General features: G+C 44.9%; 1 protein-coding gene across 2 annotated transcripts in view; it reads left to right on the top strand.

Annotated features, from left to right (window-relative positions):
* SETD1A (SET domain containing 1A, histone lysine methyltransferase) overlaps nt 1-23559 on the top strand; it is a 33331-nt gene that overhangs the window by 3229 nt on the left and 6543 nt on the right. For both annotated transcript variants that reach the window (XM_072417144.1, XM_072417145.1), the window contains exons 2-17: nt 240-392; nt 1012-1110; nt 2419-2689; nt 2773-2879; nt 3574-3752; nt 5381-6149; nt 13364-14179; nt 15641-15808; nt 16007-16091; nt 16490-16638; nt 17230-17272; nt 18180-18443; nt 19604-20872; nt 21892-22061; nt 22169-22279; nt 22598-22717. In XM_072417144.1, the coding sequence (XP_072273245.1) occupies nt 240-392; nt 1012-1110; nt 2419-2689; nt 2773-2879; nt 3574-3752; nt 5381-6149; nt 13364-14179; nt 15641-15808; nt 16007-16091; nt 16490-16638; nt 17230-17272; nt 18180-18443; nt 19604-20872; nt 21892-22061; nt 22169-22279; nt 22598-22717 (4773 nt within the window). The remainder of the gene's footprint in view (nt 1-239; nt 393-1011; nt 1111-2418; nt 2690-2772; nt 2880-3573; nt 3753-5380; nt 6150-13363; nt 14180-15640; nt 15809-16006; nt 16092-16489; nt 16639-17229; nt 17273-18179; nt 18444-19603; nt 20873-21891; nt 22062-22168; nt 22280-22597; nt 22718-23559) is intronic.

Here is a 23559-nt window from a genome sequence, read left to right on the forward strand (position 1 = left end):
AGGATTATATAGAAAGAGACATCCAGGAGAGTGCTGAGCTATAGACAGAAGAAAGTTTAGTTGTGAGACATCGGGAAGTGAATGAAATCATGTCTGTAATGAGAGTGTTATGAGGAAGCTGTCGCAGAGGGCTGTGAATGATGTCAGTTGTACCTCCGCAGTCTCTCAATCATTGTTCCATCTTTAGAGTGCAGATCTGGCGCTCTCTGTGGTCACACGGGTCTCGTTGTGTTTTTCAGGTCCGATGTCCCCAGATGGAGCCTGAGGGTGACAGTCACAGAGGAACCGGCTTCCAGTGGAGGAGTTACAAGCTGCTTCTGGATCCGGCTCTTCCAGGGACGAGGAGCAGTCAGAAGGTTTATCGCTACGATGGAATTCACTTCAACATTACCGTAAGTATGGCCGAGTGACCTCCCACTGACCTCCCAATGACCTCCCAATGACCTCCCAATGACCTCCACGTGACATCCCCACTGATCTCAGCCAAAAACACACCCATATTCATCATTTCTAGGAGGAGAGACCCCAGTGTGGGGCAGACTTAGCACTGCATTCACACCTTATAGCTAGTGGGGTCTCCTCTCTCTTGTCATTTTGTTCAGCCAACCCTCATGGGATCAGGAAGGATATTTTTCCCCTGTTGAAGCAAATTTTATCCCGGGTTTTTTTTGCCTTCCTCTGCATCAGCTATGTCCATAGGGTTTTATATCTGAGATATGTTTATTTCTCGAGTGGTTGAACCTGATGGATTTATGTCTTTTATTAACCTAACCTACTATGTAACCACACAAGCCGGCTCCTTTTTTCCGTCATTTCCTTCAGCCAATCATAAGCCGGCTCCTCCCCCCGGGTAATTCTTTCAGCCAATCGCCACCATGAAACACACTGGTATATTCTATTGTATGTGGTGGTGAGGGGAATTCATAAAATAAAGGCCTCACATCTGTCCCCTGTTATGGTAATAAATGGTTATTCAATATTTAATAATTTCTCGTTTCTTCCAACCTCCAGGACGGACCATTTCTTCCACTGGGAGATGTGCGGGACCCTCGGCCACAACGTATATGGAGTAAACCACGAGAAGTGTCCCTTCCCATCCCCAAATTCAAGGTCAGTCTTCAACCCAGAACTGTTTTTAAGATAGGTGGGAAGAAGCTGTAGGCCGGTGGCAGGCCGGGTATTGTGACCAAACTCTTCAGTAACCACCCAAAACAGTGTGGGGGTTGCTGGAAAGTGCCAGGTGGTGCGCCCAGCTAAAAAGGGCCGGAGAGAACACTGGAGTGACTTTGCTTAGACAAACCCAAATACCGTCCTGTGGCGGAGGAGGCATTGATATCATTACTGCACCAGATCTTACCCATGGTGGACTCCTGCAGCAGGGAGGAGGTATGAGAGTGTAAATTGGGCGGTATAATTGGCCGAAGGGGTGATGGGCCATTAGAGGACACCTCTTTAATCTTTCTCTTTAAAATGTAAAGGAGAGACAGACATTGCAGATATCAGAGCTTTATGCTAGAACAGTTACTAATCCAGGGAATATGGTGGGTACTTAGTTGGGCCATAATACAGGGCCACTACCTGGCTTTCTGGACAGGTGTCCCTTTTTTTGTCCCTTTTTTTCATGTGCGGAGAGTGTAAATTGGGCGGTATAATTGGCCAAAGGGGCAATGGGCAATTAGAGGACACTGCTGCTTTGCCATATTTGAACATAGTGTCAGGGTCTCCTTAAAATGTAAAGTAGAGACAGGCATTGCAGATATCGGAGCTCTATGCTAGAACAGTTACTAATCCAGGGAATATGGTGGGTACTTAGTTGGGCCACAATACAGGGCCTCCACCTGGCTTTCTGGGTTGAACACTGGACAGGTGTCGCATTTTTTTAAGCCATTTGGGATGAAGCTGAAGGCGGGTGGCAGCCCTGGTATTGTGACCAAACTTTGCAGTAACCACCCAAAAACAGCCAGGTGGTCACAGAAAAGTGCTGGGTGGTGTGTCCTGCTAAAAGGAACCGAGAGAAGATTGAAGGTAACAAGTGACTTTATATACATGGAGTTTGTCCAGGGTCAGTCGTGTGCAGAATTCCAATATGTGACAGCACAGGAGAGTATAGAACTGGCACCTCACTTTTATATGAGGGGTGTTGGCACGACAAAATATTGCTGTGATATTGTGACAGTGAGATGTATGTGTATAGCCCCCCCTACAGTCTAAAGGCGGGATTGTGACCAGGTCTGCTGAACTGCAGCAAAGAAAAGTCGTCTTCCGGGGCTCAGCTGAGTCTTTCCTTCTCTCTTCTCCTCATTAGATTGCAAGTCAGCCACCCCCACTACAGATGTCTGTGTTAACTTATTTGTCAGTGGATTTATAAAAGCACATTGATGATTTTTCCATATTTAATCTCCTCCCTTCTCTCGCCAGTACGACAAGTTCTACATTGGACAGCTCCCCCAGAAAGAAGTTACATTTGCCCACCTGAATGACAACATCCGGGAGCCCTTCCTGACTGACATGTGCCGTAAATTTGGAATTGTAGAAGAGGTGGAGATCCTGCTTCACCCAGAGACCCGCAAACACCTCGGCCTTGCTAAGGTTCTCTTCTCCAGCTCGCGGTCAGCAAAGGAGACCGTCGCTCACCTTCACAACACGTCCGTGATGGGCAACATTGTACATGCAGAGCTCGACCTGCTAGGTAACTAAGGACCGGATTTCTTTATTTGTGAAGGAGGCTTCCATGGCGAGTTATGTAAATAAAACATTTTGTGCCTCTTGCAGGGCAACAGCGGAAGAAATACTACGATTTGATTGTGAGCGGCTCCTACAATCCTCAGACTGTTCCCACCACTGGGAGGTGGGCACAAGACAGGCTGCTGCCCGAACAGGTGAGGGGATGGGTTATGTCACATGACGCATCATTACATGAAAAGTAATATGGGGTTTGGTAAGATTTTAATATAATTGGCTTCCAGTTTAAAAAAAAAAATTCCTATGCACTTCCCATTCCAACAATAAAAGTAGAAACAACATCCTCCCAACAAAATACACATAAAACAAATACGCTTCAATACAATCTATAACGTGCCAGCTCCCACATTAACATGTGTACGCAGCCTCAATGTTAAACCCAGAAATGTTTAAGCTGGCTGGGAAGAAGCTGTAGGTGGGTGGCAGCCTCTATATGGTAACCCAACTCTTCAGTAATTGCCCAAAAATATCCAGGTGGTGCGCCCAGCTAAAAGGGGCTGGGGAGAACACTGATACAGTACAACCGGAGTGCGTTTACCTTACTGTTGTTGGTTAAAGGTGATGATGTGTGTACATACCTGCAGCAGCTTTTCAACCATTTCAATCCTGAGCCGAGAGGCAAAGCCCCAAGGTCACCTGCTGCTCAGCCATGTTCCCACATATTCTTATTGGTCTTCACACTAATCAAATTGTGCAGGGGGGAGGCAAATTTTCTAACCTAATATAACGGGGTGGTTGCTGGAGGTGCATTCTAACTTATTCTGTTTCATAGATCTGCTCCCCTGTTTAAGAAGAACCTGCTGATTGTAATATTTTGTGATTTGTCTCCAGGCTGACAGTCGAAGGCGTTTGTCCAGAGACACATCTTTCCTACCTGGAAATGGGACCCCGTCTTCTCAAGATTCTGGATCTCTTTACAGCCAGTACACACCAACCATGTCCTCCCAGGGCACCCCGTACACTCCCAGATCTGGCACCCCCTTCTCTCAGGACTCCGCCTACTCCAGCAGGTATGTGAGGGTGCTACTTCTGCATACCCCATCTAAAATGTATTAGGCAGCATGGTGGCTCAGGGTTAGCACTCTGGTCTTTGCAGTGCAAGGTCCCGGGTTGGAATGTTGGCCAGGACACTATCTGCATGGAGTTTGCAGGTTCCCCCCTCATGTTTATGTGGGTTTCCCTCGGGTACTCAGGTTTCCTCCCACATTACAAAAACATGCATTTAGGTTAATTGGCTTTGTCCCAAAAAAATTGACCTTAGTCTGTATTAATGACATATGACTACGGTAGGGACATTAAATTTTGAGCTCCTTTGAGGGGCAGCTAGTGACATGACTGTGGACTTTGTACAGTGCTGCATAATATGACAGCGCTATGTAAATACTCTGTAATAATAGTAGTATTAAAGGGGGGCATTCTAGGTTGCTTGTAATGACATTTAGAGTTTTTGTGAGCACTAACGCATTATTCTTAATCTTTAATTAATGTGTTTAGATGAACTTGCCCATCAAATATAAAGTTTTCATTTCTTGGGGACTTCAGAATGACAGCTGACCACCATAATCTTTAATTTTGGGGTGCTGCCCACCTTGGCATGTTGTGAGTTTCTGCTCTTTCCTCCCATGCTTTAAAATGATAAACCCACCAGGTAGAGTAGAAGCATCACATATGGGCATGGTCAGGCAATCTTCATCGGGACTTTCCTCAAATGTAAAAAAAACAAGCGCTTAATCTCACGCATGTGTACTGAGATCAGCGCTTGTTTTTTTTTTTTTTACGCATCACCCGACCTTGTGCCTGCTCAGTGCAGGATTAGGGGCAACAGGAAGACGCTGGCGGCGTTGGAACCCCAGAAATAAAAAGGAAGCTCAACTAAACCCAACGCCAAATTTTCCAAGCAGTCCTATTGAATAATATATCTTGTAATTATTACCTTTTCACATGAACTTTTTACATTCATGAAATCCATTGTGTTGCTGTCCAAACCGCCAGGACATTCTGTGCCTTTTCTCTGCTATCAGATTAAATTCCTACAGTTGCTCAGCACTTCATGTGTTTATAAGTCCCATCTCCTCATGTAGATATAGGGTTTGGAATACTATACAGAGATGATCTGAGAAATGTATTCTGAGTGTCAAATGACCACACAAGATCAAACCTCCCGCTTAATGAATTCAGAAATAAGAGAAAGTAGTTATGTCAGCACTTTCTATGATTGTGCAGCTGGATTTATGGGGGGATGTTTGATAAAAGTTGGCAGACCACCTCCAGATAAATGCAGAACCAAACTATCTGCCAAATGTTAATCATCCAAAATATTGGTTGAGGCAGTAACGAGCCTCCAGTTTACCTTGTTCAATACGTGCCATGTAATTCTTTTGTTTGACATCCCAGCATTTTCTGAAAACCAGAATTGTGAGTTTTCTCGAATTGGAGACCCCACTACCTTACCCATACAGGGTCCACTATCCCCTCTATACCTGTATTACATCTCTGCAATTGGCAGGAATACCCACTAGGGGAGCTGTGCAGAAAATGTAATGGTGCAGATTATAAAGGGGTTACTATTTGTACATTGCGCTGCGTGACCTGGAGACAATTGTGTATTATGTGATTCTAAACGTTTGTTTGTCTGCAGGCAGAGTACCCCCAGCCATTCCAGTTCTCATGACACCTCAGGATATAAGTCGCGGCGGCAGGAGAACAGCTCTGGAGATTCTTACTCGCGGCGCTCTGGACACCACTACTCTTCAGCTTCATCTTCTTCACAGCACGATAACAGCCACCGACGATACCACAGACACCAACATCGAACGTCCCCTCAGTCCTACCGGTCCCGGCACAGGAAACCTCCGCCACCCCCAGAGGAGCCACCTTTACACCGCTTTCCTGGGACTCCTCCCCTGCCGACACCTCCGCCACCCCCACCGGACGATCCTCAAATTGACCGGGACTATCGAATGCATCCACCGCTTCCTCCATCGCCACCATCTTCCTCATTACTACAGCCCCCACCTCCGCCAACAGAGAGCTGGGAGCCGCCTCCACCACCTCCTCCGCTCCCGGCCTGTTCTCCCCCTCCATCCCCAGCACGTTCCTGCTCTCCGCTCCCCGATGAAGTCTCCGAGAGCTTACCATTCACACAACACAGCAGCAGTCTGGACTCTCGTATCGAAGCTCTTTTGAAGGAACAGCGCTCTAAATTCTCCTTCCTGCCTTCTGATACGGAGGAGGAGGACGAGGGAACGGCAGATGGAGCCACACAAGAGACCGCTGTCCACGAGGAGGTTCCCCCACCTGTACACGGGCCATACACTCCTCCTCCGCCTGCCAGCTTTGAGGACGTGTCGGCCGAGGCCTTCCTTAGGTTTGGAGAGATTACCAGACCGGCCAACGGACAAGAACGGGTAAGAGGGATTGGCTTTTTATTTCTTGTTCAACTGGTGCTGTCCAGTGATTTCATCCAATTGGTTTTTAAGAAAAGTTAAAACAAACTTTTTTCAAGATCTATAGCTATATTGTACTAGCTGAATGATCTCTCATCTAGATCATTTGATATTTAAAAAGGTCCATTCAACTAGATATTTGTGGTGTTTAAAAGGCATTGTTTACACCTCTGTTAGGTTTTTATTGCTTTAATAATAGGGTGACAACGCTCTGTCATTTGTGTCCTTGTGTTGTCACCCTGTCACATGGGCTTTTGATACACGGTAGGCTGTTTGGACAGATGTGATCTGTGTGTCTGGTTACACCTTTGCGGTCCCTTCTCGTCTTCTATTCTATTGTGCTGGTTGATGTGTTTTCTGCAAACTGTTGATCATACAAGGAATTCCGGATGGTTGAGTGGTCAGGATTCTCTCCTGCAGCACGGAGAGAATGATTTGGATCTCAGCTGCTACCTGGAAGGAGTTTGCATGATACATAGGTTACCCCCATGCAGTTTGGGCAATTGGCTCCCTCATTGTCCAGCGTGTGCTGCCGTCTGGTGCAGCATGGATGTGTGAGAAGAATAAAACTAATAAATCTAGATGCAATGTATACCATGTGACTGTTATACAGCCACCTCCCACTTTGATGTGTGTATGCAGCCTTATGCCAGATCTCACCCAAGATGAATGGTTGTGCTTGGAGATTCAGGGGAAAATGTGATGTGTACAGGGCTCCGCCGACATTGTTCATTGATCCATCCTGGGGGATCAGAACAAATATTCTGGTATGACCGCTGTTCATTTCTATAGAGGCGAGTACAGTGGCTCGTCGGCTCTTTAGAAAAGAATGGTTGCTCTGTGTACAGCACTCGTTCCTTCACCTTTCACTGGAAACATTGTTCTGTAATCCGGTGGGGGGTATAGAAAAGCTTCTGTAGTCTGGTGGGTGTGTGTGTGGGGGGTTGTTTATAGAGTAGCTGAGTTCTGTAGTCCGGTGGGGAGGGGGGTATAGAAATACTAACTTCTGTAGTCCGATGGGGGTATAGAAAAGCGGAGTTCTGTAGCCCGGTGGGGGGTATAGAAAAGCTTTTTTCTGTTGTTTCTTCCTGACGAGTGGATCAGATTTTTGTTATCCTTATTACACTGTAAATAAAAGCGCCCAATCACAAGCACCCTGCGGGCTGCCTCCATCTTTTTTTTTTTTATCCCTTCTTAAAGTTAAACTCCAGATAAATAAAAAACAAAACCTTTATTTAGGATGGGATGGTGTAACTCCGGCATAAGAGTTCATTCATTCTCGGGACATGCGGAGGAATGCCTGGCGACTCTGCGCATGCGTATCTCCGCTTTGTCGCCAGGAATTGGTTAGCCGGGTATGACGTTATAGGGACAACGGCTGCAGTGTTCAACCTAGAAATCTTTTTAAGCTGGGTGTGAAGAAGCTGTAGGCGGGTGGCAGCCCCGGTATTGTGGCCCAACTGTTCAGTAATCACCTAAAAACCAGCCGGGTGGTGACTGAGAAGTGCCGGGTGGTGGGCCTGGCTGATAAGGGGCCGGGTGAACATTAACATGTAACTTTCTGCAATAATGAGCCGCCTGATTGTGTATTCTGAAAACTTTACTTCTACTTTAATGCTGTACAGTGCTGTACAGTGATCTCCCCGGCCTCTTTTAGCTGGGCTCACCGCCCAGCTAAAAGAGTAACCACCCGGCTTTTTTTGGGTGTTTACTAAAGAGTGAGGTCACAATACCACCCACCTACAGCGTCTTCCCACCCAGCCTATATAAATCCTGGGTTGAACGCTCCTAGAATAGGAGAGGGTAGCAGAATGATGGATGAGCTCAGGTGTGTAGCTAGCTCTTTTTTCACTGTCCAGTCACAGCCATAACATTTCAGTGTTGGTAATTTTCTGCGCTGCCAGTCAGCGCTGTTTTATGTTCCATTCATTTTATAACCCTCCAGACTGGCAGGACAGGAATACTTTGCTAGGTAAAACAAATCACATCTATGCGTCATCGGTGTATTTAGCACGGTGGCCCAGGGGTTAGCACTCCGGCCTTTGCAGCGCTGGGTCCCAGGACACTATCTGCATGGAGTTTGCAGGTTCTCTCCCCGTGTTTGTGTGGGTTTCCTCCCACAAAAACATGCAGGTAGGTTGTCTTCCCCCTTAGATTGTGATGATGACAAATGGCTATGGTAGGGACATTGGATTGTGAGGGACAGCTAGTCACATGACTTTGTACAGCGCTGCGTAAAATGTCACCGCTATATAAATACTGTGTATAATAATTTGCCTGGAGTGCAGCTGTAGTGTCATATGAGCGGCTCTGTCCCTGCTGACAGCTCCCGTGCAGCCACGTCAGTATAAGAAGAGTTTCATAAAGACAAATAGAAACCTCCGCCAGATGATTCTCCAGAATATGATGGGCCTGAAAGTAGTGCTGAACCCGGTGAACGAGCCGGGCAGATTGGCAAACATGTGACCTGGTGTTCTGTGTGACTAATAAATGATATTCAATATCAAACCATTCCCCTTCCCCCCTGTATCCGTATTATATTAGGGCCGGAGCTGCACTGAATGCCGACCGTTCACCCACAACAAATCACCCCCAGAGCAGGAAGCGTGCACTGCACCTGTAACCACATCAGAGGAAATGTATACAAACTACGGCACAAGGGGAAGACACAGGTGTCAGTTTGGGGATGAAAACATTCTAAAAGAAGGTTTTCTAAAAAGCAATTTAGAATTAAAATAAAATCCTTCAGCATTCCCCCCAGCCCCTTTTATCTGGGCGCACCGCCCGGCTCTTTTCAGTAACACCCGGCTGTTTTTGGGTTGTTACTGAAGAGTGGGGTTACAATACCGGGGCTGCCACCCCCCTACAACTTCTTATCACCCGGCTTATAAACAGTTCTAGGTTCAGCACTGTCCCTATTATATAGTAGGTGTGGTAGCAATGAAGCAGTGAATGTACAGATTCATTCTTGTGTATGTGTTTTTTGGAGCATTAACCTCCCTGGCGGTATTCCTGAGTGTGGCTCGGGGTGGATTTTCCCAACCAAAAGCGGTAACCCCGAGCCACACTCGGAGTGGAATTGCCAGGGAGTTTACCAAGTCCTACATGGTTCCCGCGTTCCAGCGGCGTCCTCCAGCAGCGCCCGCGGCGTCCGCTAGCGATGCTCGGCATTACCAGGCTACACAGATGCCGGCCGTGAAAGTTAGGGACGCGGGGCCAAGGGAAGCAGATGCCGCACGGGCATTTGCTCGCCAGTCTTAGGTTGGAAAGCAGGACCATTGGGCAGGTAGGTGGGACCGGGTGGAAAATGTAAAATAGGGGGGATTTTAAAATGTATTGCTTTTACATTAAAAATCCCCAATATTCATACCCCCAGGGAGGGTAATGTGAAGGATAGGGACTCTTTTAGCTGGGCGCACCACCTGGAGTTTTTCAATAACCACCCAGCTTTTTGTGGTTTCTTAGTTGGGCCACAATACAGGGCCACCACCTAGCTTTCTGGGTTGAACACTGGACAGGTGGGGTAGTGGAAAGAAGCTGTAGCCAGTGGCAGCCCCGGTATTGTGACCAAACTTTTCAGTAACAATCCAAAACAGCCGGGTAGTTACTGAAAAGTGCCGGGCGGTGCGCCCAGCGAAAAGGTGTCGGGGAACACACAACCTTATCAGAATTTATTGTTCTGCCCAAATGCTCCACACAGATGTCAGTCAGTGGTGGCAGCCTAGAAGACGCTCCCACTTTCCTCGTTTAGTCTCTTGTTCTCGTCTCGTTAATAGTCAGGACGTGCAGGTTTCCGGCCCATTGGACCAAATGCCTCCATTCCCTGTCTAGTTGGCATGTTTCTTCCGGACTTCCCTGGAATAGTAGTTGGTGAGGCTTAGTGGAAGTCCAGCACAGTGCTAAAGTTAGACAATGGGCTCTATTTATAAATTATTCACCCATACGAATTCACTGTAAATTCACTGTTGGTGAAATCTATGCTCGTTTATTTCTACAGGTCTCCTATTAAAACAATGACTCGTTCTGCCACCTAGTGGCCAATCGTCAGAAGTGCACAGCTGCCACAATGGGAAAAGAATAGAAAGGAATTGAATTTTATCAGTAACTTAAGAGTTTATAATTTATAAATAGATCCCAAGGGTAATAAAGGCAACGACAATCTCCTGCAAAAATTCATTACAGGTTCTCTTTAGGATATAGAATAGACAGATAATTTGGAGGTTATACAGGTAGATGACACTTTTATTGTGGCCATATGGAAGAGTAAAGGACTAAAGCTTTGTATCTGAGCTCTCTGTGTGATCCAATGCATTTTTTATATAGCGGGGAATATTACAAGGCCACCTGTTCACCAGGGGTTCCCAACTGGATCAGTAGATCATAAAACTATTACACTGTGCAACAGCTGCCATTAATACTGCAACTGCTCATCTTTACCAAATTCCCCTTTAGTTTCCCCATAGACCCAGGGAAGTAAAGTGACATGCCCTGTACCTATACCGTGTGATAGGTAATTGGGTGCTCATAATAAATCTCAACAAACCATGGAATTCTGCTTTGTGCAAAGGTTGGGGTTCAACAGGAAGGGGAAAGCACAAGGGGGCGCTCTTTGCGTCTAAAGGAAAGAAGTTTAAGCTCCGGATAAGGAAGGGATTCTTCACTGTAAGGTCTGTGAAAATGTGGAATCGGCTCCCTCAGGAAGGAGTTTCAGCAACTACTATAGATTGCTTTACGAAAAAGCTGGATGATATCTAGAAGCACAGAATATAACTGGGGATTAAGGATTTAATGTAAAAATAACAGAGACTGTTGATCCCGGGAACATCCAATTTCCCCTGTTGAAGCAAATTGTACCAGAGTTTTTTTGCCTTCCTCTGGATCAACTATGTCTTATAGGGTTTTTATCTGGGATATATTTATTTCACTAATGGTTGAACTTGATGGACTTTTTTCAACCTAACTTACTATGTAACTATGAATGTAAAGAACTATGTGGGCCTCCATATAGGTAAATCTGCATGCAGTAGGAACTTTAAAGGTCCACAATTATATGGTGCAGTTTTTACTTTTAATAAATGAAATTTGAAATTGCAGCATTAATAAAGCAGCCAATACTAATACCAGTGCCTACCCGGGTACAGACGTTTGATACATTGCAAGTTCAAATTTCATTTTTACTTCTGAGCAAAATCTTGCATGCGAAGACCCAGAGATGTCCGGCTGCCTCTGGAAATATTGTCCAATGCAGCGTCCTTCCTCCTTCGCCAGTCATGGCGGCTTCACTTGGAGACAGCGGGGAAGCCGATTGGTTGGAGTTGGGACGCTGTTTGTAGACTTTGTTTTGTCTTCCAGTTTTTTTTTTTTGTTTTCTTTTATGGGATGAGGAAACTTTATCTGAAGTTTCTTCCTTCCCTGGTATAGTTTCCTTCCTGCATTTTATATTGGACTGAGATGGCTTTTTTATGCAAAGCATTGGGCTTCTGATAGTGGATGGATATGGCAACTTTGTATTTAATTTTGCTTTGTGTCATTTGTATCGTTTCCTCGGATTAAATAAAAAGAAAATATATATACAAAAATGGGACTTTAAAGACATCATATGCTTAATAACAGATTTAAATTTAAAATGGTTTATTTATCATTTATTTAAATAATTTTTTTGAATTGAAGTAAAGTGAAGTGCTGCCCCTGATGAAGCAAAGTTATTCTTCTGTGAAACGCGTTGGGTCAACAAATTGATTGAGATGATATGTTGTTTCTTTCAACATGTAAAATTGGTGATTTTTTTTAAATGTATAATTAATAAGGTTGCTGGCATTTTAAATGCACATCCCTTATATGTACATTTATAAGCATATGATGTCTTTATCCACCTTGGCAGTATTCACGAGTGAATTTAATGCACCAAAAGCGGTAACCTCGAGCCATACTCGGGGTAGGAAAACAAAATCCTACCTACTCCCCTCGATCCAGCGGCGACCTCATGGATCCCCGGCCGGCTGCTGCATCACATCCCCGGGCTCGATCCGTATGATGCGTCAGTACGCCGGGGAGGCGGGAGGCGTGCCTCGGCGGGAAATTTAAAAGCAGATAACATTGTAATGTGCTTTTAAAACATTGATCACCGTAAAAAAAAAAAGTTATAAAAAATAAATCCAAAAGTTTATTCTATTAATGTATCCTTGTTTGGACAAAAAAATGTAAATATAAAAAATATTTAAAATTTTAATTTTTTTTTTTTTTTTAAATTAGGTTTATTTTATTTAATATTTTATTTATAAAATGATTTGTAATTATTTATTATATTATAATTTATGATTTGTGTTTCAGTCGTTATCATACCCAGGAGTTATTCCTATAGATTACAGGCCTAAAATATTAAACAACAAATTTCCACGCAAAAACAATGTACCGCTTTTGACATAAAAATACTGACATAATCAGTTAAAGTTTTATTTTCATAAAGGTTTTCTTTCTATGTAATTAGTAAGGTATGTGACACCAGTGGCGTTAATTCCAAGCTCCTACTAACGCCACTCTCTATTTTTATATATTCCCTGGATTAGTAACTAGCATAGAGCTCTGATATCTGCAATGCCTGTCTCTCCTTTACGTTTTAAAGAGACCCTGTCACTATGTTCAAATATGGCAAAGCAGCAGTGTCCTCTAATGGCCCATCGCCCCTTCGGCCAATTATACCCCCCAATTTATTTCCTGCTGCAGGAGTCCACCATGGGTAAGATCTGGTTCAGTAATGAGATCAATGCCTCCTCCGCCACAGGACGGTATTTGGGTTGGTCTAAGCCTAAGCACTCCAGTGTTCTCTCCGGCCCTTTTTAGCTGGGCGCACCACCCGGCACTTTCCATGCAACCACCACACTGTTTTGGGTGGTTACTGAAAAGTTGGGTCACAATACCGGGGCTGCCACCGGCCTCCAGGTTCTTCCCACCCAGCTTAAAAAAATATTCTGGTTGAGCACTGCACTTGGTCGTCCATAATATAGCAGCACATTGGGTTGTGATGGAGCTGAGAAGATGGTAAGGGGGAGGAAATTAACTTTATGCTCTAATCAGGAATGGTGACTGCTTCTCTTTAAATCATTTTCTATGTTTATGGTACAGAAAGTAAAATGTGAACATTATGACTAACATCTGTCCTTCTTCTTACCCTTCAGCTGTCATCCGGAGAGGATATGGAAATTTCAGATGAAGAAATGGCCATTGACATGCCAGGAGCTGCTGGTCCACCTTACCCACTTTTACCCCATCTTGCCGGCCCTGCTGGAGGTTACCCATCCCAACACCTTCCTTCACCTCTTTTACAGATGGCCACCCATCCGCATCACCAAACCCCCAATTCCTATCCGATCCTACCCAACACTGCTGCCCAAAGACGGCTAGGGGAGCTGGGAGGCCATCCGCCCACACCTCCACCACTTGACCCGTCCTCATCCTCAGCCACTGCAGCTCCTCATATCTATGACTTTGTGAACTCCATGGAGCTGGTAAACAGACTGGGTAACCAGTGGGGGGGAACATCAATGTCCTTCCAAATGCAGACTCAGATGCTGAGCCGCCTGCAGCAGAACAGGCAAGGCAAAGGGCAGCAGTACGAGGATCCCTACCCCCCGCCATTAATGCCCCATCCACTGCCACACAGACACCGACAGCAGCACCCTCCGCCGCTCATGTCTGAGCAGGTCTTCGGAGGGGCTTACCCTCTATTCGCTACACAGCAGATCCAACCCTTGTTACCACTACGGGACCTACCCGCCAGGACAAACAGAGCACTGGGACAGGAGACCCGGCCTCTGAGCTGGGGCCCTGAGAGCGGAGTGGACCCACATGCTACTACCATCGCAAGCGTGTTGTCTGCTCTTATCCAGGAGATGAAGAGCACTATGCAGAGAGACTTAAACAGAAAGATGGTGGAGATTGTTGCCTTCCGAGCCTTCGATGAATGGTGGGAGCGCAAGGAGGAGAAAGCAAAAGTAAGTCGTCTATATAGCTCTGACATGTTCTGCAGCATCGTACAGAGGTCTCTGGGACATGACATCGCTCTGTACCAGAGAAGCACCATCACAGCAGTCTCACACTAATGTATTTAAATGGTTTATATCCGATAATGCAATGCATATACCCTTCATGAGCTCACTGGCATTGCGGAGTATGCAAAGTGGCATCAAAAAATGTGATTTTCATGCCCAGTTCAGAACCTCCTGGGTGGGTCGGTCTGCCTGAGGTAGCCACACCAACACACCCAGGTGGCCTCCTGTCCATTTTTACTTTATGTTCTACTAACAGGTTCCCTTTAAAAGGCAACTTTCCCTTAGTGACATTTCTGTTTTTGTTGGGCGAATATATTGAACCACCCACTGCAATGTTCTCTCCGGCCCCCTTTAGCTGGGCGCACCACCTGGCACTTTCCAGTAACCACCCGGCTGTTTTTGGGTGGTTACTAAAAGCTGGGTCACAATACACAGGCTGCCACCGGCCTACAGCTTCTTCCCACACAGCTTAGAGAAAATGCTGGGGAGAATATTGCACTGAATTCTGTTTCCGTGTTAAAATTCTGCACATGGCTGTGTGCTGCCCCACCCACGCAGAGCAATAATAAATTGTAAGGGCCTTTACATAGCATCAGCCTGACATAAATTTGGTACAGTCCATTCAGAATACCTTGGCAGGTGCATATGACCTGAAGTTGACCTTGTGGCCCGCTTTTGACCTTGAAGAGGATATTACATCCTCTTACACCTGAATTGGAATGCAGAAAACAACTTTATTGGTACAGATTCTTACCGTCTTAAGTGTAGACACCCCAATATATCTGTCTGCTTTGCATTGTAGGGAGTTCAGCAGAATGTCTCCCATCACTTCTTGCTTAGCAATGGTTGTAGCATTTGGACAGATATGGTAATTCTGGTGGGAAGACCTTATTACTGGGTCCCCAGGAGAAGCCATTTTTGTTTACCCACCCTGGCATCTCTTTGCTTAGGAAGAGTCTCCCATCCCTCTAATAATGTGTCCGTTTGCTATATAGAGATACTTTGATTGTAAGCTTTGTGGGAAAGTTCACAGACTTGTAAATGTCCTTACATCAGTTTCTTAAAAATCTTTTTTCATTTTACTTGGCTTTATCTTTGTGTACTAATTGTGTGATCAGAATAATTGTTGTGAAAGTATATAGACATAGTATGAAGATATCTTGAAAATACACAATGCATAACACACACACATTAGCTTTTGGCAAACCTTTATCAGTCTGTAAAGATTTATTCACAGCATTCTCACTGCTCTCCCCTGATGTCTCGCAGCATTTTATTTAACAAACCCCACTTTTTATATCTTGTAAGTTAAATATTTTAAATAGGAGAAATGCAATACAACAAGTGTGGTGACTGAATACATTTTTCTTTTGCAAACTGGCCGCTGACTTTCTCTTTCTTCAGCCTTTCCAGAGCGTGGCTAAGCCTGCTGTACGAGAAGAAGAAAAGGAGAAGATCCGTCCTAAAGAACCTGGCCTGCTCTCATTGGTAGATTGGGCCAAGAGCGGTGGCGCTGAAGGTTTTGGATTCGGCACTGGACTGCGGGAGGCGCTGCGGCTTCCATCGTTCAAGGTTAGTGGACAAACATTTCAATATGGAGAAAAATTGTCTTATATTTTAGAATGACTGTGATAGGGGGGCTGGTATTTCACACATCAGCCAATCAGATCATTTGTTTCATATTTCTGGGGGAATCTGATCAACAAGACTCTTCTGGTTTTCATATGTGCGTTGCTTAAGCTGACATCTTGGGCATCTCACCACACACAGGTCAAGAGGAAGCAGCAATCGGAGGATGAGGATGGTGAACAGAAGAGGCCTCGGCCATCCACGCCAGCAGAGGAGGAAGAGGATGGTGAGTAGATGTAGACACATAATAATATTCTTATTATTATTGTTACACAGTATTTGATATAGCGCCGATATATTACACAGCGCTGTACAAAGTCCATAGTCATATCACTAGCTGGCCCTCAAAGGAGCTCACAATCTCCCTACCATAGTCCTATGTCATTACCACAGTCCAAGGTCAATTTTGGGGGAAGCCAATTAACCTAACTGCATGTTTTTGTAATGTGGAGTAAACCAGAGTACCCAGAGAAAACACAGAGTCTGCAAACTCCATGCAGACAAATGTCCTAACCCTCTGACATGGGACCCAACACTGCAAAGGCCAAATGCCACCGTGTTGACCATATCAAACATTTCTCTTTTAATTTCTTCCTCTGATCAACACATTTTTTTTTTATCCAGGAGAGAGAGAAAAGGAAACCCCATCAGAACCACGGCCTGGAGTAAAACCTCCGCAGCGGGAGAGCTCCCGAGCAAAAAACAAACGCAGGAGTCCATTCCATCTAGACAGCGAGGGTGAGGAGGCCTCTGAGGAATCTGCGTCTGATAAGGTGAGGGACATAAACATGGCTGCCGAAGGGTAATATGACAATAATAATAATAGGTGCAATACATATTGTGTGTAACTATTGTGTACAGAAGCCCCTGTGAGAACAATGCAGCCACCCTCCCATGCCCCCAAATCACCCATAGCAGCGTATATATCTGTATACCATCTCATGGGTCATGGTCTCAGTACAACAGCAACTCTATAGAACGCCTACAGGTAAGATGGTGATTGAATGTTTAAATTCCATCTGTTCCAGACTGATGTATATTTATTTTGGGGAGGATTCTCTAAAACAGTACTTGTACTGGGTGCGACTATATAGGAAAAGGATACTTCCCAGATCAGCTCTTTTTGCACCCGTTCAACCTTGGCAGGTGCTGATTCTTGAACAAAAGCTGAAGCCAGAGATGGGTAATGAATAAAGTCGGCCATGACACTTCCAGAAAGGAAACAATTTCAGCTTTACATGGCATTTTCTAGATGGCCGCAGTTCCCCTTTAAAGTCCTTATTCTAAGACCGCTTGCACTTTCATCTTTTAATTTTACCCAATGGTCTCATATTTATCCATTATGTTTTTCCTATTCTCTGTAGGATGAAGATGATGATGTTAGCACCAAGGATGAAGATTCTGAAGGTATGAATGGATTTTATAATATATAGATTGTAAAGCTGAACTCCAGATGCATGGCTATATACAAGGGAGCTGCTTTACCTGCCAAATGATTTGTTTATCCAGTAATGAGATTTGCAGGTTTAACACACAGCGCAGCTCTCTGGCTGAAGTCCTGATTTTTCTTATCTCCAGTTAGGTAAAATTTAGAGGTCTTGTCCCTCCCCCAGCTTGTGATTGGAGGATGACATGAGAAGCAGAAGAATTGTGTTCATCTTTGACTCCTCCCTCTCCTTCTGTCCCTTGTTAACACATGAACACTAATTAGCTCATTGCGCTTCTTCTCCTTCCCCCCCCCCCCCCAGTCTGGGCTGTGATGTACAGGAACTACAAGAGGTTGATAATAAATCAATTTCAGATACTTGTTCTGTATTTTGAAATTAATTTCCAGATTTGCTAATTAAAACAGTTGGCTATGCTTGTATTTTTGATATCTTCTTGGAGTTCAGCTTTATTTATTAGCAGTATAGATATATATTATAGATAAAATGGTCCTATAGGACTCTATTTATAAATGATTCCCCTGTCGATTCATCCGAAATTCACTGAGAAGTGTTCGATTCTCTCATTTTAATTCCTATTTAAACAATGACTCGTTCTGCCACCTAGTGGCCACTTGTCAAAGTGCACAGCTGTCACACTAGAAAATATTATATGTATAAATGAAATTCACAGGGGAAAAATTTTTAAATACCCCACAAAAAGTTCCTTTTCTATCAGTGTAAGAGATCTGCAGTTTAAAGTTGTCAATCCAATGAGCAAAAGAAGAAAATTCACAGATCATTATTAGCTTAGTAAGTCTTGTCTGTCCCTGTGATTTATATCTTGTATAAACTTTTCTTTCTCTACTGTCTTCCTGGTCCCGGCTCAGACGAGACGCCTCTATCCAAACTCTCCAACAAGATTGTGTCGGATGACAGCGACAGCTCCAGTGAGGAGGACAGCAGTTCGTCGTCCTCCTCTTCATCCTCCTCTTCATCGTCATCATCTTCATCTCCAGCTTCCTCCGATGATGAGGAAGATCAGGAGGATGAGACCTTAGAGGCTCCCACAATCCCTGAACCCTTCAGACCTCCCAGCCCACCAGGACCTCCTCCGGAACCAGAACCTGTTATAGAGAAGGAGGAGAGCCGGGGTGAGTGATGAAATCGTGTTTCACCATCAATTTATTTATAGAACTTTCCAGCCCATCTGCAAAATCCCAAATACAGAATTATAAATTAAACTGCTAACGAGCGTGCAAGGCATTGGCTCGTTTGTTGCAATGTGTGAGCCGGGTCTGGAGGTCAGGCCCATTCACTAACATTGCTTGGGGAAATACAAAGCCTAATTCACATTACTCCTTCTGCTCTTTTTTTCTCAAGGTGATATTTACTGGCAGTTGATGAGATATAAGCCGATATATCTCCATTCTCAGTTCTGGTAACTTCCACATACTTGATCAAGTGTAATGGTAACTTCAAAAGTCACTTAGTCCCCCTTTAACCCATCAGCCATGTCTGCTTTCTCTAAAAGACGTATAGCTGGTAAATGTTCATTGGTGAGTTTCACCAAACAATACCAAAGACGATCTCTGGGCAAACATTTAAACAGTGGGCCTGATTTATGAAAGCTCCCCAAGGCTGGAGAGGATACACTTTCGTTAGTGAAGCTGGGTGATTCAGCAAACCTGTGATGAATTTCTTAAAAGTCATTAGCTATTAGCGAATGTTTTCAATCCTGGATCAGATCCTTTCTAGGTTTCTGGATCACAGAGCTACACTGATGAAAATGCATCTTCTCCAGCCTTGGGGAGTTTTAATAAATCACGGCCATTGACTCACATCTTCACCCATAACCCATCTTTGTCTGAGACTTCTGCCAGGTCCCTTGTTGACATCATCTTCAAGTGCTGATCCAGTGCTAGGGGTGTCCCAGTGCTGCCAGGACCCCTTAGGCACCTTGCACTAATCTCAATGATAGACACCCCTTCTGCATTCTGATAGGGCCCAGCTGCAGGACAGCCAATACGAAGTCTCCAGGCAGTCACATGAACGCTCAGAGAGGGGCTATGTGTCTTGTGCAAAGAGACTGCAATGGAGTGTCATGTGACTGTGCTGTTAGGTGAGTATATAGGGCGAGGGGAGGATTGGGGAGCCCATAGATCACCTTTAAAAGTAATACATTTTTCTTACCTTATCCTAATCCTCTGATTATAGGGAATAATAAAATATAAGATATCCTTTTTGTTCCCCTGTTTATTGCAGATGTCACCTTTTTTTACTTTGAATCTAACTGTTAAAATTGACTTTTCAGATGAGTCCCCATCAGTCAAACGGGAAACAGATATAGAAGCCCCAACCCAAGAGCCTCCTCCCCAACCTCTTCCAATCACACCCCCCAAACCATGCGCGCCTCCGTCTCCACCGCTACCACTTCTTCCTCCACCCAACAAGAGGCGAAAAACTGTCACCTTCCTGCTTTCCCCAGAGGAGGAGCCTGAACCTGCGGAGAGCAAACAGCCAAACCACGTAGTAACAGAGGAACTACCTCCTGAGGTTCTACAGAAAGCAAAGGAGGAGCCTTTGCTGGAGCCACCAGCAGAGGAACCTCCGCTACCCTTGCCAAAGGTACCAGAGAAGCTTGTGAGTCCCAAAACTGAACCCATACCGGTTACAACTCCTGCCAAAGAGCCTTCTCCTCAGAAGAAACCTCCGGAGCAGCTGACAGTATTAAACCTCCCATGGGACCATGCTTGTCTGGTCAAGTCAAATCCCCCACGAGTTGGACCGGAAGGCATGCCAGCGGATGGAGAAGATATGATGGAGGATGATTTTGATCAAGAGGATGAGGTAAAACCAGTTCTTCCAGAACCTTTACAGCAACCAGAACCAAGGTCCTCTTCTGTTCAAGAACCGATAGAGTCAGAACGAACTGAAAATCTAGAGGACCTTCTCATTGCCTCGGTGCGGCAGATCTTACTGGAGCATAGTTATGCACAGAATCCGGCCTCAATAAAACAGACCTCCAAGAGACAACGTGGGTTATCTATGGACTTGGAAAAGCCCAGCGACTTCCTCCATGTTGATCTGGGTCAGCCTGTGCTGGAGGCACCAGAGGAAGTTATTTGTATTGGTGGTGGGGTAGTACCAGGACTGGAGGCCAGGACGGGTTTGTTGGAAGTTGGCGATCTCCATCTGTCCTCGCCTAAGAAGGCAGAGGAGGCCGCGGTCAAAGCGACTCACAAGGACACGAAGAGTAAAAAGCGGAAGCAGCAACCAACCAAGGAAGTGATAGAGCCGGGAGAAGTCACATCGGATGAAGATGACGAGGATGAAGAAGAGGAATTCTGGGTAACTACAAGGGATTTGAGATCTCACAAGAACCGTCGTCCTATAATACCGCCTTCTCCACCGAAATATGAGGTGCGAAGTGAATTCGAGCAGATGACGATTCTCTATGACATCTGGAATAATGGGCTGGATGCAGAAGATTTGTATTTCCTAAGGGAAACCTACGAGAGACTTCTGCAAGAAGACCACAGTACTGACTGGCTGAATGACACCCACTGGGTTCCCCATACAAATATCCTTTCATGGCTTAGATTGGGGTTTAGGAAACCAATTAGAATTCATTCTGCAAACGCTGACCCTGTAGCTGTTGGGGGGCATCTAGCTGACACTCTATTGTCCCTCCCACACAATATTATTATAGCTCTGACATATACCGCAGTGCTATACAGAGATCACTGAGCCAGTCCCATTAGTCTCTACAAAGGAGCTGACACTCTAATGTCCCCCCTAGTCACACACTAATATATATTTATATAGCTCTGACATATACCGCAGTGCTGTACAGAGATCACTGATCCAGTCCCATCAGTCTCTGTACAGAGGAGCTGACACTCTAATGTCCCCCCCAGTCACACACTAATATTATATATTTATATAGCTCTGACATATACCGCAGTGCTGTACAGAGATCACTGAGCCAGTCCCATTAGTCTCTGTACAGAGGAGCTGACACTCTGTCCCCCCACAGTCACACACTATTATACATTTATATACTTGTAGCTCTGACATATACCACAGTGCTGTGCAGGTAGCACCCTACCAGTCTTGGTGCAGTCCCCTTTAATCAAATCGTGCTGATCCCTTTCAGTGCTCTCCCCAGAATTTTTTTAATCTGGGTGTGAAGAAGCTGTAGGTGAGTGGCAGCCCCGGTATTATGACCTAACTTGTCAGTAATCACTCAAAAACTGCTAAAAGGAGCCGGGGGGAACACTGGCCAAAATTTAGAGACAAGACTTAACTGTAGGTGTTTATCAGATGTTTCAGTAGGAAAATATGTGTTTTCTGCTGCCAGGGGTAGGGATTTAAATATGGGACAGAAATGTAATGCTGGGTTCTTTGATGAAGCTAAGAAGAAACAGTTCTGCACTCATTAGTTTAAAAGCAGGACCTTTATTTTTGTCCGGATACTGTATGTCAAATTCAAGCTGCCTCTCGTAATTTTGGGACCATCTTGCTACACAACACAACATTTTTCCCTTTGCACATGTCTGTTGCACCCTTTGTCTGTTGTCTTCCTTAACACAGCCTCACTCACCAACATCGCTGACCCCAAGAAAAAACGGAACAAGCAGGATGGTCTTCGGGAGCACCAGACGGGCTGTGCGAGAAGCGAAGGCTACTATGCTATCAGCAAGAAGGATAAAGACAAATATCTGGATGTTATCCCGGTATCTGTACGGGAACTGGACAGCGACATGCAGGTTTGTCTCACCTGACCAGGGACTGTATGGAGACACAAACCCGGGTCCAAAGCCTGGTTGCTTTACATTAGACCCTTGGCTTCAATTTGTTTTCTTTTTCTATACAGGGTACAAATCGGGTGCTTTCTGAGCGTCGCTCGGAGCAGAGACGCCTCCTGAATGCTATTGGCTCTTTCTCAATCCTGGACAGCGACTTGTTGAAGCTAAACCAACTGAAGGTAAAACAGCAGTTGCAATGCTTTGTTCTGAACACAAGGGGGCGACGTTGAATTGTAATATTGAACACATTGTTATGATTGTACATCTTTGTTTTGGGGCAGTTAGGGCTCTCATGCCTGGAATCCATGAGATCACCGGAGAATGATGGGGAGGGTGTATATCAAACATTTGGTGTAGCAGTGCTTTGTCATCCAGACCAATGTTACAACGATTGAATTACGAAAACATTTATTGTGCCCAGAAAAATATGCATGGTAGGTCATGGCACGCTGCTGCTAAGTAAACCCTAACCCCGATGTTGTTCTCTGCTTCTGCAGTTCCGTAAGAAGAAACTGAGATTCGGCCGCAGTCGCATTCACGAGTGGGGGCTCTTCGCCATGGAGCCCATTGCAGCCGATGAGATGGTGATCGAGTACGTTGGACAAAACATCCGTCAGGTGAGACTGTATTCCGCCATGAGATGGCGCTACTACACCCATTTTTCTGCATGGTCCAGGATTCCATCCCAATTACTAACATTAAGCTTTGTCATGTTACGTCGGGATGGGTGGATTTTATACAACTTTTATTGAAACACTTTTACCGCTGGCCATTTCAATAGTTTTTAATTCGTGTCCACAAATACATTACAATGCTCAGTTACATTTGTTAAAGTATAAAAGTTTAGTTGGTGTTGAGCAAATTAATCCCAAATATATATCGGGCATCAAAATGTTATTAAAATCATTCACCTGCAAAACTGCAAAGGTAGTCACAGGGGGTGCCACCCCTTTGAATTGATCACTGAGGCTTTTCACTTGCCCTTATCACTTCCACAACACATAAAGGAGTATTTGTTTAGTCTTATATCCCACACATGCCTCCCATGTAATAGTGGGGAAAGGGATATCCTTAAATTGCTTTGTATCATTCGGTGAAATGAACCTTTGTTTAAGCCTCTGTCAGCCATCAATCTTAACGGTATTGTATAAGTAACAAATCAGTCAGTGGCTCAGGGGTTAGCATTCCGGCCTTTGTAGCGCTAGGTCCTAGGTTCGAATCCCAGCCAGGACATTATCTGCATGGAGTTTGCAGGTTCTCCCCGTGTCCCCGAGTGGGTTTCCTCCAGGTACTCCGGTTTCCTCCCACAAATCAATCGGGCAAAAACATGCAGTTAGGGTAATTGGCTTCCCCCTAAATTGACCTTAGACTACATTAATGACATATGACTATAGTAGGCACATTAGATTGTGAGCTCCTTTGAGGGACAGTTAGTGACATGACTATGGATTTTGTACAG

The sequence above is a fragment of the Pyxicephalus adspersus genome, chromosome 7 (assembly GCF_032062135.1).
Source record: "Pyxicephalus adspersus chromosome 7, UCB_Pads_2.0, whole genome shotgun sequence".
Lineage (NCBI taxonomy): Eukaryota > Metazoa > Chordata > Amphibia > Anura > Pyxicephalidae > Pyxicephalus > Pyxicephalus adspersus.